Source organism: Rhizophagus irregularis, chromosome 30 (assembly GCF_026210795.1).
Source record: "Rhizophagus irregularis chromosome 30, complete sequence".
NCBI lineage: Eukaryota > Fungi > Glomeromycota > Glomeromycetes > Glomerales > Glomeraceae > Rhizophagus > Rhizophagus irregularis.
The window spans coordinates 1,720,901-1,736,879 of record NC_089458.1 but is presented as its reverse complement, the minus strand read 5'-3'; the positions used below and the strand labels follow the sequence as shown (position 1 = coordinate 1,736,879).

Below are 15,979 nucleotides of genomic sequence, written 5' to 3'. Positions count from 1 at the left end.
GCCATTTTAGCCGATCCTGAAGCGTACACGCCGCCTACTCATCCTTAATCCATTGTATGATACTGGTACTCAATTTATTTTACGACCTTTAGAGAAGACCTACTTTCATGGAGGACTTTTGACAGGTAACATCAACCATCTAAGCACCCTTCCATACCACCATTTTAGGCATTTGGCGTCTACCAAAGGCCACTACAGCCCGCGATTACCTAGCACCGATAGTACAGTTGTTTACCCCAAGTGGTATACTTAGTAGCGACCACTTTGGAACGAATAGCAGGTTCTGTCCATAGATCACCCCTTATAGTGGGTATCAACCACCAGGGATCACCAACCTTGGGGACAAGAAGGGGTAATCGAACCCCATAACCATACTACCTGTTCCGCGCACGAATACTGGTATCAAGCATCTAACAAGTCTAACTACCACTAAGACATTGCCACCCTCAGCTTTACCATCTAGGACGACCATCTAGCCATTACTGGCCCCACCCCAAGTGGTATCGTGGAGTGACCACCCAGACGAGTCCCCCCACGAGGTATAGTAGTACCTCAAAAACAAGAATGACTTGCATCATCCGTAACATAGAACGTTAAGAACACCGCACCTTGCTTGATGTTGAAATGTCGGCCTGGCACACGCACTAATTCACGATGCAGTAATTCATTTGTCAACTCCGTACCTTCACGCTATTGGTTGTAGCGTCGCAGTAAAATTCTTTTTATTTCTGTGGTGTAAGGAATCGAACGCAACGACGCCACCTTGTCTCGGGGGCAATGAGGGTCTCAGTCACTAACCGCTCGAGATAGGGTGACCACCCTGGTAGTTTTATCCTTTTCCCTTTGCAGTGTTTACGGCCAGACCACCCATTGCCTCTTATGAGACTAATCTCGGGTCTGTGTCCTATCGTCTTCAATGGGCAACCATTATACCGAGTACTTTTAATTCCTCAGGTAACAGCACCACTATAGAAGACATCCCCATCGGGCCATTTTTTAGGCCGATCTGATTCAGTACACGCCGCCTACTCATCCTATACCCATTGTACGATACTGATACTCAATTTATTTAACGACCTTTAGAGAAGATCTACTTTCATGGAGGACTTTCGACAGGTAACATCAACCATCTAAGTATTCCTTCCATACCACCATTTTATGGTAGCCTCATTCAAAGCGCCACTACAGCCCGCGATTACCTAGCACCGATAGTACAGTTGTTTACCCCAAGTGGTATACTTTATAGTGACCAACTCAGACGAGATGCAGCATCTGTCCAGGGATCACCTTGCCTCATGGTGAGGTATCACTGCAGGGATCATGAACCAGGGAGGCCAAGTAGGGAATCGAACCCCATCAGCCATGCTACCTGTTCTGCGCACGAACACGCTTGGTTGGTCAGACCTAACAGAAGGTCTAACTACCACTGACACATTCGCACCCTCAGCTTTACCATCTGGTGACGACCATCTAGCCATTATGACCCCAAGCGGTATCGCAGAGCGACCACCCGACAGGAAGTCCCCCTCGCCAATGATAAGAGCGACCCCGCGAGCAGACTGCGCACATGCCAATGGCCTCATAGGGTAACGTTGGCCGAATACGCACTTTACCCTAACGAAATGCGCGCCTAACCGTACACACTAATTCACCATGATGCAGTCCAAGCTACACTGTCCCTGTCACCTTCGCGCTATTGGTTGTAGCGTCCGCAGTAAAATTAACTTTTTATTTCTGTAAGGTCGTGGGAATCGAACGCAACGACTCATTAATCTGAGAACTTAATGATTGGTCTCAGGTGCTCTTGGCCAAGATAGGGTGACCAACCCTAGTTTTATCCATTTCCTGTGCAAACAGTCTTATGACTTTATCTTTTATTTATACTTTGACTTCGAAAAGTAATCGAACAATATTACAAAAATAAGAAAATAAACTAATAAAAAATAAAAAGAGTAGCTTCACGACTCATACAAGTAAAGAAATCTAAACTAAAATAAAATTAAAGCAAAAAAAAACTGAACTATTACAGAATCGCATACCCCAACTTTACCCGAAGGCCAGTGTGAGTCAACTATCCAACATCCAAAAATCCAGTCTGTTACCAGAAAGAAATCCTAAGAGGTTGAACTGTTAAGCGGCGCAGAAAATCCAAGTGCGAGATCCAAGATCCACCCCGAATTATAGAAGAGGATATCCAAGAAATCCAGGAATCCTGAGAAACTGACGCCAAAGAAGAGTTGTGTTGTTGTGGAGAAGTAGTATTAGGGAGAGAATTTGTAGATGGGCCACGTAATTTGGAAGCAGCCGAGATACCCTGCGACTCCTCCCGAAGCATGGAAAAGAACATTCCGACACAGCCAAATTTCACTATAATTCGACTTGAAAGTCATTAAGAAGGGGAGAAATAATCTTGTATATAACAGAGAGAGGAAAGTATTGATTCAAAAATGCCGTTAAATGCGCAGGCAACAATCCTCGAGTAAGCCAAAGACAGGATGAAGAAGGAGCTTCATAGTTCCAGCAATCCAAAGCAAAGAACTTGGTATGAAAGGAATTATCCAAAGATTTCAAGGATAGGAAAGAAGATAAACAAGAATCTCTAAATTTAATGACTTCGAGACCGGTGTGTTAAACAGGGATTTAAATCCGGTAAAATATAAGGACAAGTCCAAAGATGATTCAAATCTTCAGGAGCGAGAATTACACTGCGGACGAGCCAGTCGGGGAGAATATAAGTAAGGTTTACGTTGTTGAAGAGTAGTTAAGGTAGGCAACATATCCAAAAGAAGTTTAATACGGAAGATCCAAAATTCAGGACGACCATTCTTATGTGAAACGAAACCTTTAATTTGTGAAAGGCAAAATATATACCAGCCCAATCAAAAAGTGAAGGAGAACCAAGAGCAGTAAAACGCGCTAGTGAACAAAAAGATAAAAAGAGCGCGACGTACTGCAATAGAGCGGAGAAAATGTCGAATATTCACGTCGAATAGGCGAGGAGTTAAAAGTCGACAAGCGTGGAGCATGACGAAAATGTTGAAAGTGGAATATTGGGTTGTAAAGACGAATGAGCAGCTTTTGCCAAAGAATCCGCTTGTATATTGTAGATGTCATCGCCATGGGCAGGGACTTTAATCAAATCGACATTAAGATTACGATCCATGATAAGTTGTCGAATAGAAAGCCAAAGAAGATGATTAGGTTCTCGGAGCAACTTCGGTGAGAAAGGAGCATCAACAAACCGTGTCCATAGTGAAATTAACTAACTACAATCAGTATGAATAGAGATTGACGAGTCACGGGAAAGGGCGTTCAATCCTAATAGAACAGCAGAAATTTTGGAACGCAAAGCGGAAGGAAAGTAAGAAGGGAGATGCATGGAAGAAGATTCCAGAACAAGTCCAACATCATCAAGAGCAATCCAAGCAGAAGTCATGGAAGAAGGCGAAGAATCATTGGCAGGATGGAACGAACCATCTGTGTACAGAGATTGCACCGAAAGTGGTAAAATAGTGTCTTCAATTCTATCGATTCTATCCTTAAAGAGAGGAGAAAGAGCGGGAGACGCGTTCGAAAAATGAACAAGAGCCAAGGAAGTCGCATAACTCCATGAAGTAGATAGAGTAATGGGAAGATAAACCGCGAAAACTTTGGCATTTCTGGTAGGATAGCCCACAGTATCCGATAGAGTTACATTAAAAAAGCATTTCTCGCTATTACAGCGTTGTCTGATGGCAGATTTCATGGATAAGGCGGGAATGTTAAGAGCACAACCGGGACAAGGGTCATAGGATCGTTCATCAGCCGAGGTAGATACAGGAAGCCAATGAGACATAATAGCCGAGTTTTGTTTCTTATAAGTGATATACACACGACCAACAGATAAAGTTTGAGTAGCAGAGTCAAGAGTAATAGCCCATTGAGGATAAAAAGAATAATCTTTAACAGTATGATCTAATAAACAAGGAGAAGCTAAAGTAAAAGAAGAATTAATAAAGTATGAAGATAAAAGTAAAGTAGAAGAAGAAGAAGAGAAAATTATTATTGATAAAAGTAAACCAATTAGGGATCCGTCCTTTACGACCAACGATGCCAAGATAACGAAGTCGGGCCAATTCATAAGATAACGTCACAAGGAGAAACCAGCTGAGCAAGCGCAAATATATTCAGGTTTTTCCAAAGTTTCCAACTCGATTGAAAAATGGAATGAGGTAGAATAGATCGGAGTGGCAGAGCAGGTTGTAGATCATGCCTCGGAGGCTGGAAGGAAAGAGACCACGTGATGTTCAAACGCGAAGAAAACAATAACGAATTAAACAAAGTGTGCGTTCGCAAAGAAACGATCTGCGACCATGGTTCTAAGTTAATAGTAGTCGGGCAACTTTCAGCACCCAAATATCCTTGAAGATAGGAGATAGCATAAAGAGCAAAATCTTTGAAATCAGGATGAGTAAAAATTTTTTGCCAAGAGGCCATATGGGAAGAAAGAAAGCGATAGAAAGCATTTTGAATCGAAAAGGGAAGTTTGAGAAATAACAAGGGTAACGGAGTAGTCGTAGCAAGACCAGCTTTTCTTCGAAGTACTGAAAACAGGGGCTTGACAATTGATTGAATAGTACTTTCAGAGAAAAGGGTAGTTTGAAGACGAAATTCCAATCGCGGAAGAAGGACAGCATTATAGAGATAGGCCACATGTTGTGCTAATAATTTCTTCAGTCCCAGGAGAGCTGCCATATCTTTAACCATGGAACGCGCTTGTTTGAGAACAAAATCAGAAGAGGCGGATAAAGAAAACCAAACGCCTAAAAAGCAAAAGGAAGCATGCAAAGATAAAGAGGAAAGGGAAAGAGACAAATCAGAGACTAAAAAAGAAGGTGTAAGATCAAAAATAATCTTTGAAGAAGGGGAAGAAGATGAAAGAAGAACATATTTAGCTGAATTAGCTTGAACATTATTTAAAGTATAAAATTCAGCAGTAATAGAAAGACGGTCTTCTATTCCAGATTTTGAAGAAGCAATAAGTGTAGAATCATCCATAAACGTTAAATGTGAAATTGGTAAAGAATGTTGTTCAAATTCAAGTGGAGAGTAATTTAAAAGAGCTGAAGATTTTAAAATAAAAGGATCGCGTGCTTCTTGATTCAAAACAGTGAGTAAGGGATCCAAATAAATAACCCAAAGAAGAGGGGAAATAATTTCTCCTTGATCGATACCAACACGTACTCTATAAGCAGCTGTATCGCCATGACATGTAATTATCTTATTATTTCGTCGTGTAAAAAGATTTAAAATAAATCGCACTAAAAGTGCAGGGATATGTAACCTATCTAAAGCTAATTTAAGCATATTTAAATCCATAGAATCAAAAGCTTTAGAGATATCTTGAGAAACGATCCATAGTTCCTGATCATCAGTAGAGTCGTGTTTACGTTGATGAATAATCGCATCCAGCATTTTGATAGGGACATCAGTAGAACCACCAGGTAAACCAGCAAAATTACCACCTTGAAGAATTTTATTATCAGCAAGGATGTTGGAAAGACGATTCGTGACGACCTTAACTACACATTTTCGAACTGTTTCCAGAAGGGTAATAGGTCGAGTGTTCTTAAGTTGAGCATCAAAGTCATGAGGTTTAGGAATAGGATAAATCACGGCTTCACACCAGTCAGCAGGAATATCACCACGAGAAAGGCAAGTATTGGCAAGTAAAAGAGAAAAATCCAAGGCTTCACCGGGACAAGTGTTTAATCATCTCGTAAGAAATTTTTGAAGGGCCGGAAGCTTTATTATTTGGCATGGAGGAAATCGCAGTAGACCATTCTTGTAGGGAAATAGGCGCCAAAACAGGATCGTATAATGAAGCAGACACATTTGTAAGAGGAGTGTAAGCTTGTTGCCATCGGGCGGGAAATGAAGCGATGGAAGAATAGTGGACCAACGGAGGAGAAACAATTGATTGAAAATGAGAAACAGCCGCATGTTTAATATCCGAAGGATCCGTTAATAAAGTAGGAGTTGAGTCCAAAACGACCAGAACACGGTCAAGAACAATTGAACGTTTTTCTACTGATAAGGCAGAATCGATAAAGGTGCCGAGCGAGGTCGAAAAGTGTTCATCACGTAGTGCAGTATAATATTCCACTGAGTCCGTAAGGTGTTGGGCGAATTTAGTAGATAAAAAGGCAGAAACTAAATTCTTCTGTGATCGTAAAAACGATTTAAATACAGATACAGGGGTTGTAGAATAGGTAGGAACTGAGTAATCAGGGAGTAAGGATGCAAGATTTTCAAGATGGGAGGGCAAAGCGGCAGTCATTTGCGCAATCTGAGTAAGCCAATTAGAACGACGAGTAGTAAGCCGATATAAGAATCGATCTAAAAACTTGTTAATAGCAATAAGTTTAGTTAATTCAGGAGAGTACGAATGTCGGTGTGTGTTAGAGACTTTTTGAAAGGGTAAAGTTTCAATAGCAGCACTAATTATGGCAGCTTTCAATGCATGCCACATACGATCAAGAGAAAGAGAGGAGAAATCAAAATTGGGGTGATATTGTCTATCTAAATAAACTCCAAGAGAATCATCTACTTCAGTGGTAAAATTATTCCATTGTTCAACTGAAGTGGAAGCGTAAGAGAAAATAGTACGCAATTCTTGTTTTTGTTTAAGACGAGATTTAGCCAAAATAGCCAGGCAAGAACTGAAGTCAAAAACAGTTGAAAGAACTTTGTGATCTGTAAAAGGACGATCAAGGAGATCCGGGCAAGTAACCACTTGCGAAAAAAGACCAGGGGCAGGAAAACCAGGTGAAGACCAAATATAATCCAGTCTTGAAGATCCATTATCATGAAAAAAAGTGGGATCAGGACCATTTGTAGAGGAGTGAGCTTGATGATCGGTAAAAAACCGAGAAGAAAGCAAGTGAAGAAGCTTAAAATGATTAGGTGAATAATTAGAATGAGCGATTACATCAGCATTGAAGTCGCCAAGAATAACTACAAAATAATTATTAGCTCGGGCATAATCGAGCCAAGAAAGAAGTTTGGCAATAAGATCATTGCAAATAGATTGATGAACAGAACCAGAAGGGGGATAATATATAGAAATAATAGAAATTTTAGTTTGATGAAAGAACAAGTCTAATTTAAGAAGTCGACCGTTCCGAAGGATCAATTGTTTGAACATGTTTATGAAGGGGATTTCGTAACAAAATACCAACACCATCATGAGGGCGAAAAGAAGATGAACAAGCCCAATAGGATTTAAAGTGATGTTGGGAGTGTTCGTTTTTGAAGATAAATTTTGCATTTGAAGGGGAAAGACGCGTATCATTAATAGATAAAGCACCAAAAGAGGAGTGGAGAAAAAAATTAAGTAAATGTTGTTGTCGAACTGGGGAACATAAACCATTAACATTTAATTGACCAAATTTAATAAGGGGAGAGGGGTGAGGGGGAAAAATTATGTTTATTGTTGTCCATCATTATTACACACTGATGAATCGGTAATAAAGAAGGGGAAAAGAGAACAATTATTGATTAGCTTGGCCTTGTTGCCGAGCTAAGATGAGGTTGTTTTGTTGGATTCCTTCTTTAATCGAGATCCAGCCAAAGAGGCAACAGTATCGGAAAGAGAGGAGAGACGCTGTTCCATATCAATAGGGGAGGAAGGAGCGACGTTGGAAGGTGGAATGGGAGCAAAATGAGGAATCGGGAAAAAACCACTTGTTGATTGCAAAGGGGAGAATTAACATCAACGAGGATATTATTATCAGTTCGATTCACTGTATCATCCCATCCTTGCATGAGAGGGAAGGGATGTAGGAAGGAGGTTTAGCGACAAAAGGTCCTGGAATAGGAGTACGAGCAGCCATAGCAGATTCCAAATTAGTGATGCGGCTGTTCATAGCAAATTGTGTGTAAGAAGGGCTAATTCTTCAACTACTTTTTCAAGAGCAGCACCAATAGATTTCCAATCAGTAAGCGCAGTATAGGTTGTTATGGGGGTTATTTTGTAACATCCACGCCATCAATATAGTAATCAAGCTTCATTGCCATCGGAATACATGGCGACGCTTGGCTATTATTGTTGTTATTAACGATTGTCGCGATTCCATGGTCGATGTTGAGAACGAGAACGAGATTGTTTGGTCGGTTATTGGTGCCTGGACTTCGTAACTATGGCGAAAAGCATTTGTGACGCTTTTGTCCATCATTATTGTTATCAGGGCGGGCAAAACGGTTGCTGTCCGTTTAGCAGGATGAAGGAAGGAGGTAGATGCTTTATTATATAAAGCATGTAATTTATCGTTAGATTGCCAAGGGCGAATAAGGGGAGATTGCTAGGTCTAGATGAAGAACCGCTCGATCAGGCTTACAATTGCGCGACCACACATCGATGACAAAGTTATAGTGACTTCATCCGGAGAATAATGCCAGGTAAGGCCAACTTTCTTGGAGGTGCACATGAAATAGATTTAGCATTTTCCATAGCCGTTTCAGAGGCAAAATGGCAATAGGCGTAAGGTTTGGGATTGTAAGAATTCGTAGAGAAGGGAACGTTGATAGATTTAGCGGAAATTTCATTGGCAATTTCAGCAAGATCGGACCGCTATAGTGCCACGCGGGAGACCGGCAAGTAAAGCAACATAAGCGCGTCTTTCGGCACGTTGTTCAGGGTGAGAAAGTAGTGGGGCAGATACGCAAACAATGTCTCCACAAAGGACGCCCCGGGGAGGTAAGAGTCGAGTTACGTAAAGCGCCCAGTAGATTGAAAGGTAATGTATGCAGTACGATAAAGTTTAGATAAACGGGTATGGCAACGAATAATATTGCCGTAACGAGAAAAGGTACCACGCAAAAGAGCGTCAGTAAGAAAAAGGGGGATATCGGTAACCACATACTGCGTGTTCGTCGATCAGCCAATAGCCTGGGGGTGTCATATGCATGGAAATGCAAGCCAAACAAAGAATCCATAGGGGAGGCTGTGGCGTTGTCAAGATCTTCCTTTTTTCGGAAGTGGACGATGATCCTCTTCAAATCGTTGGATCCACTACACGTGGCACGACTACCATAAGAGGAGAACAAGGAAAGTTGTCAATCAACCGCGTCGCACGCGTCGCAGTTCGAAGCGAAGTGATTCCAAAAGCCATCAACGTCATTAGGAGCGGCCGAGGCGTAGAAAAGTGTAGGTTGAGATTGTACTGCAGCTTGGGACGTGTCCGGAGAGGCAGCACGTTCAGGGAAGGAGACTGCGGGAGTAATTTCAGGGCTTTTGCCTTTATCGTTGTTGTTAGCTGGGGCGTGTTGCGAAGCGAGAGAGGAGGTATCGGGTTGAGAAGGTATCTCAGCGGAAGTTGTCTCAACAGGGCCAGGAGGCGTGAGAGGTTTATCAACATCCATGACAGAGTCTTCAGCACTGACTCTGGTACATTTATTAGTAGAGGTGGTCGAAGGTGGAGTGTTCGAAGGGCCAGACATAGAGGAACCTTGACCAGAAATGTTGCCAGTTGGAGAGCTAGAGGCAGGACGTTTAGATGTAGTATCTTTGTTAGACTGGTTATTTTTCTTTTTGTTATCTTTACCCATTTGTAAAGTGTCGTAGTAGTTATCTAAAATAAAGAAATTATAAAGAAAAAGTAATAAAAAACTCCGAAAAAATTTTTTATTTTTTCGTAAATATTGTCAAGTGAGCAGAACGGGAGAGAGTTTAGTTTTTTTTTTAGTTTTTAGTTTTATCCTTTTCCGATCACTGGCTGACGAGTTATTCAACAAAATGTTAAACATCGGCATTATAATATTTCTTGATTTACGTTTACTGCGCCATTTAACATTTTGCTAGATTTCTCGGTACCTAGTGATTGTAAAAAGACGATTTATAGCTCGTTGGAATCGCCTCATCGAGACGAATCGAATGGTGGTAAGCTCATCTCTCTGTGATCAATATTAACGGAGTTATTACTTAAAAACCATTTAATATTTTTTAATTTCGGAAATTGATCTAGTGATTGGATTTCGATGTATTTTATACCATTAGATTCGTCTCATCAAGACGAATCGAATGGTAGTAAGATCGTCTTTCTAGGATCAATATTGGCAGAGTTATTACACAAAAACCATTAATATTTTTTTAATTTCGGAAATTAATCTAGTGATTGGATTTCGACGTATTTTATACCATTAGAACCGTCTCATCAAGACGAATCGAATGGCGGTAAGATCATCTCTCTACGATTAATATTGGCGAAGTTACGATACAATAAAGTTTTAAGTATAATTCTGGCTAAAATTATGTTAATTTTTGGCCGGAATTATGATATACAAATATAAGAAATTTTTTATATAGTCACATCTCTTTATAATCACCAAATATCAAATGTGTGACTATAAAGAGAGTTGACTGTATATCATTAATTTTAAAAGGTATAATATAAATATGATTACTTTAAAATTCTACTTTTTATTAAGCAAAATAATAGATGGTTTATAAAAAATTTTATATAATAATTAAGCAAATTTTACTATTACTTATTTATATATTATTTGGAATCCTAAATTTTTCTTCATTTTTTATATATTATTAAAAGGTTTAAAATTGTTATTTATTTATTAAAAATTTTAAAACTACAGTCAACTTTTTCTATAGTCACTCCTGTTATAATCACATTTTACTATATAGTCACACCAGTTAAATGTTCAAAACACTTTATTATTAAAATCTATTCTATATAGTCACAATAGGATCCCGAATATTACTAAAACAACCCAGATTCCGTGTACCTAAAATTTCAAAATGCGATATCTCTGTCAATATTATACCTAAAAAGATGATTTATATATTAAAATGTTCGTCTCGTTGAGACGAATCTAACAAGCCAAAGATCATTAAAATCTAATCACTGGATCCCGAGATAGAAAATTTTGAGTCTAAAATCTACATATAACTTTATACATTTGGAGCAGAAATTAATTATAAGGTTTATACAAATTCAGATCTGAGTTTTTTTAGTAATATTCGGGAATTAAATATCGCAATCTATGCATAGTCGGTATCGCATCTATCTTGAAAAATCTTATATTAAAAGAACCATTTATAATTTATCCTTTTACTGTGCAAACAGTTTTATGACTTTATCTTTTATTTGTATTTTATCTTTGAAAATTTTACAAAATGAACAATATTAGGAGAATCCCAGATATCTCTTATAGAACTCACAACTGACTTTTTGCCAAAAAAGACCCAATTTGCTCTTTTTTTATTTTTCGTTTTTTGCGATTATCTCAGTATCCAATGATCCGATTTATGCAGATTTTTTTTATTTTATAAAGTTTAATGTAAGGTTGCCTGCCTAAACCTCTCCAAAATTTTACGATTAGTTTCTCCAAGATTTTACTATAGTTTTATTATAGTTTTGGCAAGATTTTGGCAGTTTAGGACCCTGAATAATACTGATATAACTTACAAATGGGTTTACGTAGAGTTTATTTGAAATTACTTGTTTAAACTCATAAATTGAGTTTGCGTAAATTGGTTAATTTTGGGATAACTCACATATTACATTTGCGTATAATATTGATAATAAAAATTAAGTTGTGCAATACCATTAAGGATAGGTTTATAATATATTTCTGAAATTTGCAATATTACGGATTTTGGTAATTAATTATACTGTATATATAGTAATAAAAGTAATGCATTTCACATTATTTTAATATTTTTTAATAGAAAAAAATACTACTTTAACAAAAAATGGTGAATTTTGCACCATTTTATTAACATTTTAATAGAAAAAAGTGCGAAATACACAATTTTAATAAATAATTGGTGAATTTTACATCATTTAATTAATATTTTAATATAAAAAAGTGCATTTTATTAATATTTTAATAGGAAAAGTGTGAAGCGCAACATTTTAACAAATAAATGGAAAGTTTTGCACCATTTTATTAATATTTTAATATAAAAAAGTGCGAAACACACCATTTTAACAAATAAATAGAGAGTTTCACACCATTTTATTAATATTTTAATATAAAAAAGTGTGAACTGCACTATTTTAACAAATAAATGGAGGGTTTTGCATGATTTTATTAATATTTTAATAGAAAAAGTGGGAAACACACCATTTTTAACAAATAAATAGTGATTTTTGCATGATTTTATTAATATTTTAATAGAAAAAGTGCGAAATACACCATTTTTAATAAATAAATGGTGATTTTCGCACCATTTTATTAATATTTTAATAGAAAAAAGTGTGAAACACACTATTTTAATATAAAATGGTGATTTTTGCATGATTTTATTAATATTTTAATAGAAAAAATGTAAAACGAATTATATTAGTAATAAAAAATTTTTTTGAACTAAGATTTGGATTTGCGTAGCGTTACTATAAAAAAAAGTTGCGTAGAATTAATAGTAAATGCATGCCGATTATTTGTGAGTTATATTAGTATTATTTGGATCCTGGCAGTTTTGGCATTTATAATAAGTTTCATCAGGAATCGCTTTTCTTTAGAGTTTTGCCAACTTTTTAATAAGACTTTCATATAGTTTCAGCAAAGTTTCACTATTTTGGCATTTCGCCAACTTGCCAAAACCCCCTAGTTTCTCCAGCAACCTTAGCTTGATGAGAGCTACAAAACAAAAAAAATTTGTACAAATTGGACTACTGGATGTCAAGATAATTGCAAAAAACTGATTTTTTTTTTGTGAAATTTAGGTCAATCTGCAAAAAAGTTGTCACTGAGTTGTATATGTAATATCCAGGATCTTATATTAGGCTAAGTAAATAAAATTTTTCATTTCTCATGAAAAATAATTCTCAAATCTCACCCGGCCGTCCAGTAAAAAAAATTATTTTAAAAAAAAATTTAGCAAATTTTTAAATGTTGATTGGCCAATTAAAAAAATAAAATTTTTTTCCATCCAGTGACCTGGATGAAAAATTTATATTACTTTTGATAAATTTTTTTTCCACCCAGCGATCTAGGCAAAAAATTTATAATTTTTTTTTTGCCCCTTAAACTACGATTAGACAAAATGTGAACTTAAAATTTTTTTTTCAATGTTCTTTTTTTTTTAACAAAAATTTTATAGTTCTTTTTATTAAATAAAAGGTTTTTTTAATAAAAATTTATAGTTTTTTCTTTATATATTTCAAAAAATGCCTTCTGTAAGTATAATGATTATATTAAGTGATTAAGGTTGCTTGCTTGAAGAAACTGGGTTTAAGCAAGATGGCGTTTTGCTGAAAAGCGAAATTCTGCCGAAAATATATTAAAGTTATATTAAAAAACTGGCGAAACTTTGGAGAAAGGTGAAACTGCCAAAACTTATTATAAATGCCGAAACTGCCAAAACTCTGCCGAAACTATAATAAATCTATAGTAAAATTTTGACAAAACTAATCGTAGGATTTTGAGGAGGTTTAGACAAGCAACCTTATAAGTGATAGAAAAGAATTACTTAAATGGCAAATACATTCTATTATTGGAAATCTTTCATTATGCGAATTTTTTTATTCATTAGCCATTAAGTAAGTTTTGCCTGAAAATTTTATTAATAAAGATTATCATGAATTTTTGTTAAAAACAAAAGTGTGAGATTCCGTTAAAAGAGAATTTTTTGAGAAATCGTCTGAAAAAAAGATAGAAAACGAAACGTTAATATACGTTTCGTCAAAGAAATATTCAGAGAAAACTGAATTTCAACATTGTTTTTGGCTGTCCAAAAAGAAACCCGAATTTCCAAGCGTCGAAACTACCGAAATGAATTACATTTTCACAAGAGATCCGCTGAAACGAAAACGTAACCTAAAAGATAAATTTATAGTTTTTTCACTTCTAGAAAACATTTAATTTAGGTGAAGGGAAGATTTAAAAAGAGGAGGAAACGAAAGAGAGAGGGAAAGAGGGAAACGAAAGAGAGGGAGAGAAAGGGGAAGAACGAAAAAATGAAAAAAGGGAAAAACGAAAGAGAAAAGGGAAGTTTCATTAAAAAAAAGTTTAAAAAAGTTAAAATACATGAATACGTGATGCGACTGACGTGTGATACAGCTGATACACGTAATACATAATTTTATATTTGGTATGATGTCGATATTTATCCCTTAAAAAAATTTTCCGATATAATGGCCGATTTTTAATAATTACCAGTGTTCCGCAATTTTTTTTTAACAATTAGGTGATTGGTGAATTTTAAACGGTTCTTAAGACCAGAAATAGGTGATAAATCGGCAAACCTAATTTTGGTCGATTTTCACCCAGTTTTTAATGCAGGCCAGAACTTTATCGAAACTTCGGCCTGCATTACCGAAATTTGGCCGGCATGGTTGATTGCCGATTTTTCTTATTTCGACTAGTGTATCTGCATTGCCTTACTGGAAAACATTAAATACTGAACTATTTATGCTTTTAAAATCAAGGTAAGTTAATAAAGAACACTATTAATTTAAAAATTAAATAAAATATTAATATTTGGTATTAATAATTTATTTATTATTTAGCAAAAAATATGGATTTATTCAGAATATACCTGATAATATTTACTGCAAATTTGGGATTTTTTGTTATTCATCTGGCAATAATGCATTTTATGCATGTTTTCTGTGACGTGTTGATGAAAATAATCTAAGTAATGAAAAAATAACAAATAAATCTTATGTGATTTATAATCATTTAAAGAGTGACATGCCAATTTACTACACTCGATTTATGCGTATACAATTCAAAAATAAAGCTGATTTAATATTAGGTATGCCAACAAAAAATCACCAAATCTGTACCTTTAATATATCAAGAGTTAACTGGTGATTCTAGTACAACTGGTAATATGACAGAAAAGCAAGTTATATTATATACAAAACAGCTACTTATTAATGGTGATGATAAAATAGTAGTTGATTTACATAATGTTAATAAAAGTAGACCTGAACAATTTTCTGAATTTTGGAAGTACATTAAACAATATCTTAAAGAATATGCAGCAGTTAATGATAAATGACATGGTACAGTTGTACATTTAGCACATGCTATACAGTATGAGATTTAATTGCTTAAGTTGAAAAAATTTGTCCACCTAATACCTTAATTCCGTCAAAATAATAGTTGAAAATGCGATTTTCTCCTAACAATGAAGCTATAAAGGTATCAGAATATTATACTGAAAAATTAGGTATTAAATATATGGTTCAAACTCGTCAATTATGTATTGATCATCCTAATTTTCATTATGCGTCAGCATTATTCTAATATGAAAAAGAAATGGCAGAGAACCCTGCTTACTTATAATAAAGGTCACCGTAGAAAATTGGCCCTTTACTAATAGTTTTTATCTTACTTTTTTCTTAAATTCTATTGGTTAATTAGCTAAAAAAGAAAAAAATCATAACAATGTAACATAAAATTTCCTTTTATAGTAGGATCTGCTAAGGTTGCTTGCCGAAATCTAGGGGTTTAGGCAAGATGGCGTTTCACCAAAAAGCGAAATTCTGCCAAAACTATATTAAAGTTATATTAAAAAACTAGCGAAACTTTGGAGAAAGGCGAAACTGCCGAAACTTATTATAAATGCCGAAACTGCTGAAACTCTGCCGAAACTATAATAAATCTATAGTAAAATTTTGACGAAACTAATCGTAGGATTTTGAAGAGGTTTAGACAAGCAACCTTAGAATCTGCAAAGAATTTTATATATGATTTTTACCTTAGATTTGGAGGTAACCTATCTTATAATAAGTAAGCAGGATCTTGATGGCAGTTAAATATAAAGAATATTCAAACTTAATTTTCTTGAATGATAAACATTGTTGTAAAGTTGGTGAACCAAATCATCCTATAGCTGCTGTAAAATGAGAAAAATCTGTAATTGTTGCTAAAAAATAACATTTGCTGTCGCTGATTATGATTTTACAAAATGCTGAAACATTTCAAGTGTTATAATGTATGCAGAAATATCAAAGTCAATAAATAAATC

At 35.8% G+C, this 15,979-nt stretch overlaps 1 protein-coding gene across 1 annotated transcript; it reads right to left on the bottom strand.

The window, feature by feature from the left end:
- Window positions 1–9,096: 9,096 nt before the first annotated feature.
- OCT59_021803 (uncharacterized protein) lies at window positions 9,097–9,588 on the bottom strand (the record flags this gene model as incomplete). The annotated part of the gene is made up of 1 exon (XM_066146752.1): window positions 9,097–9,588. The coding sequence occupies one exon, from the start codon at window positions 9,586–9,588 to the stop codon at window positions 9,097–9,099; it is 492 nt and encodes a 163-aa protein (XP_066005858.1).
- Between the last annotated feature and the right edge of the window lie 6,391 nt (window positions 9,589–15,979).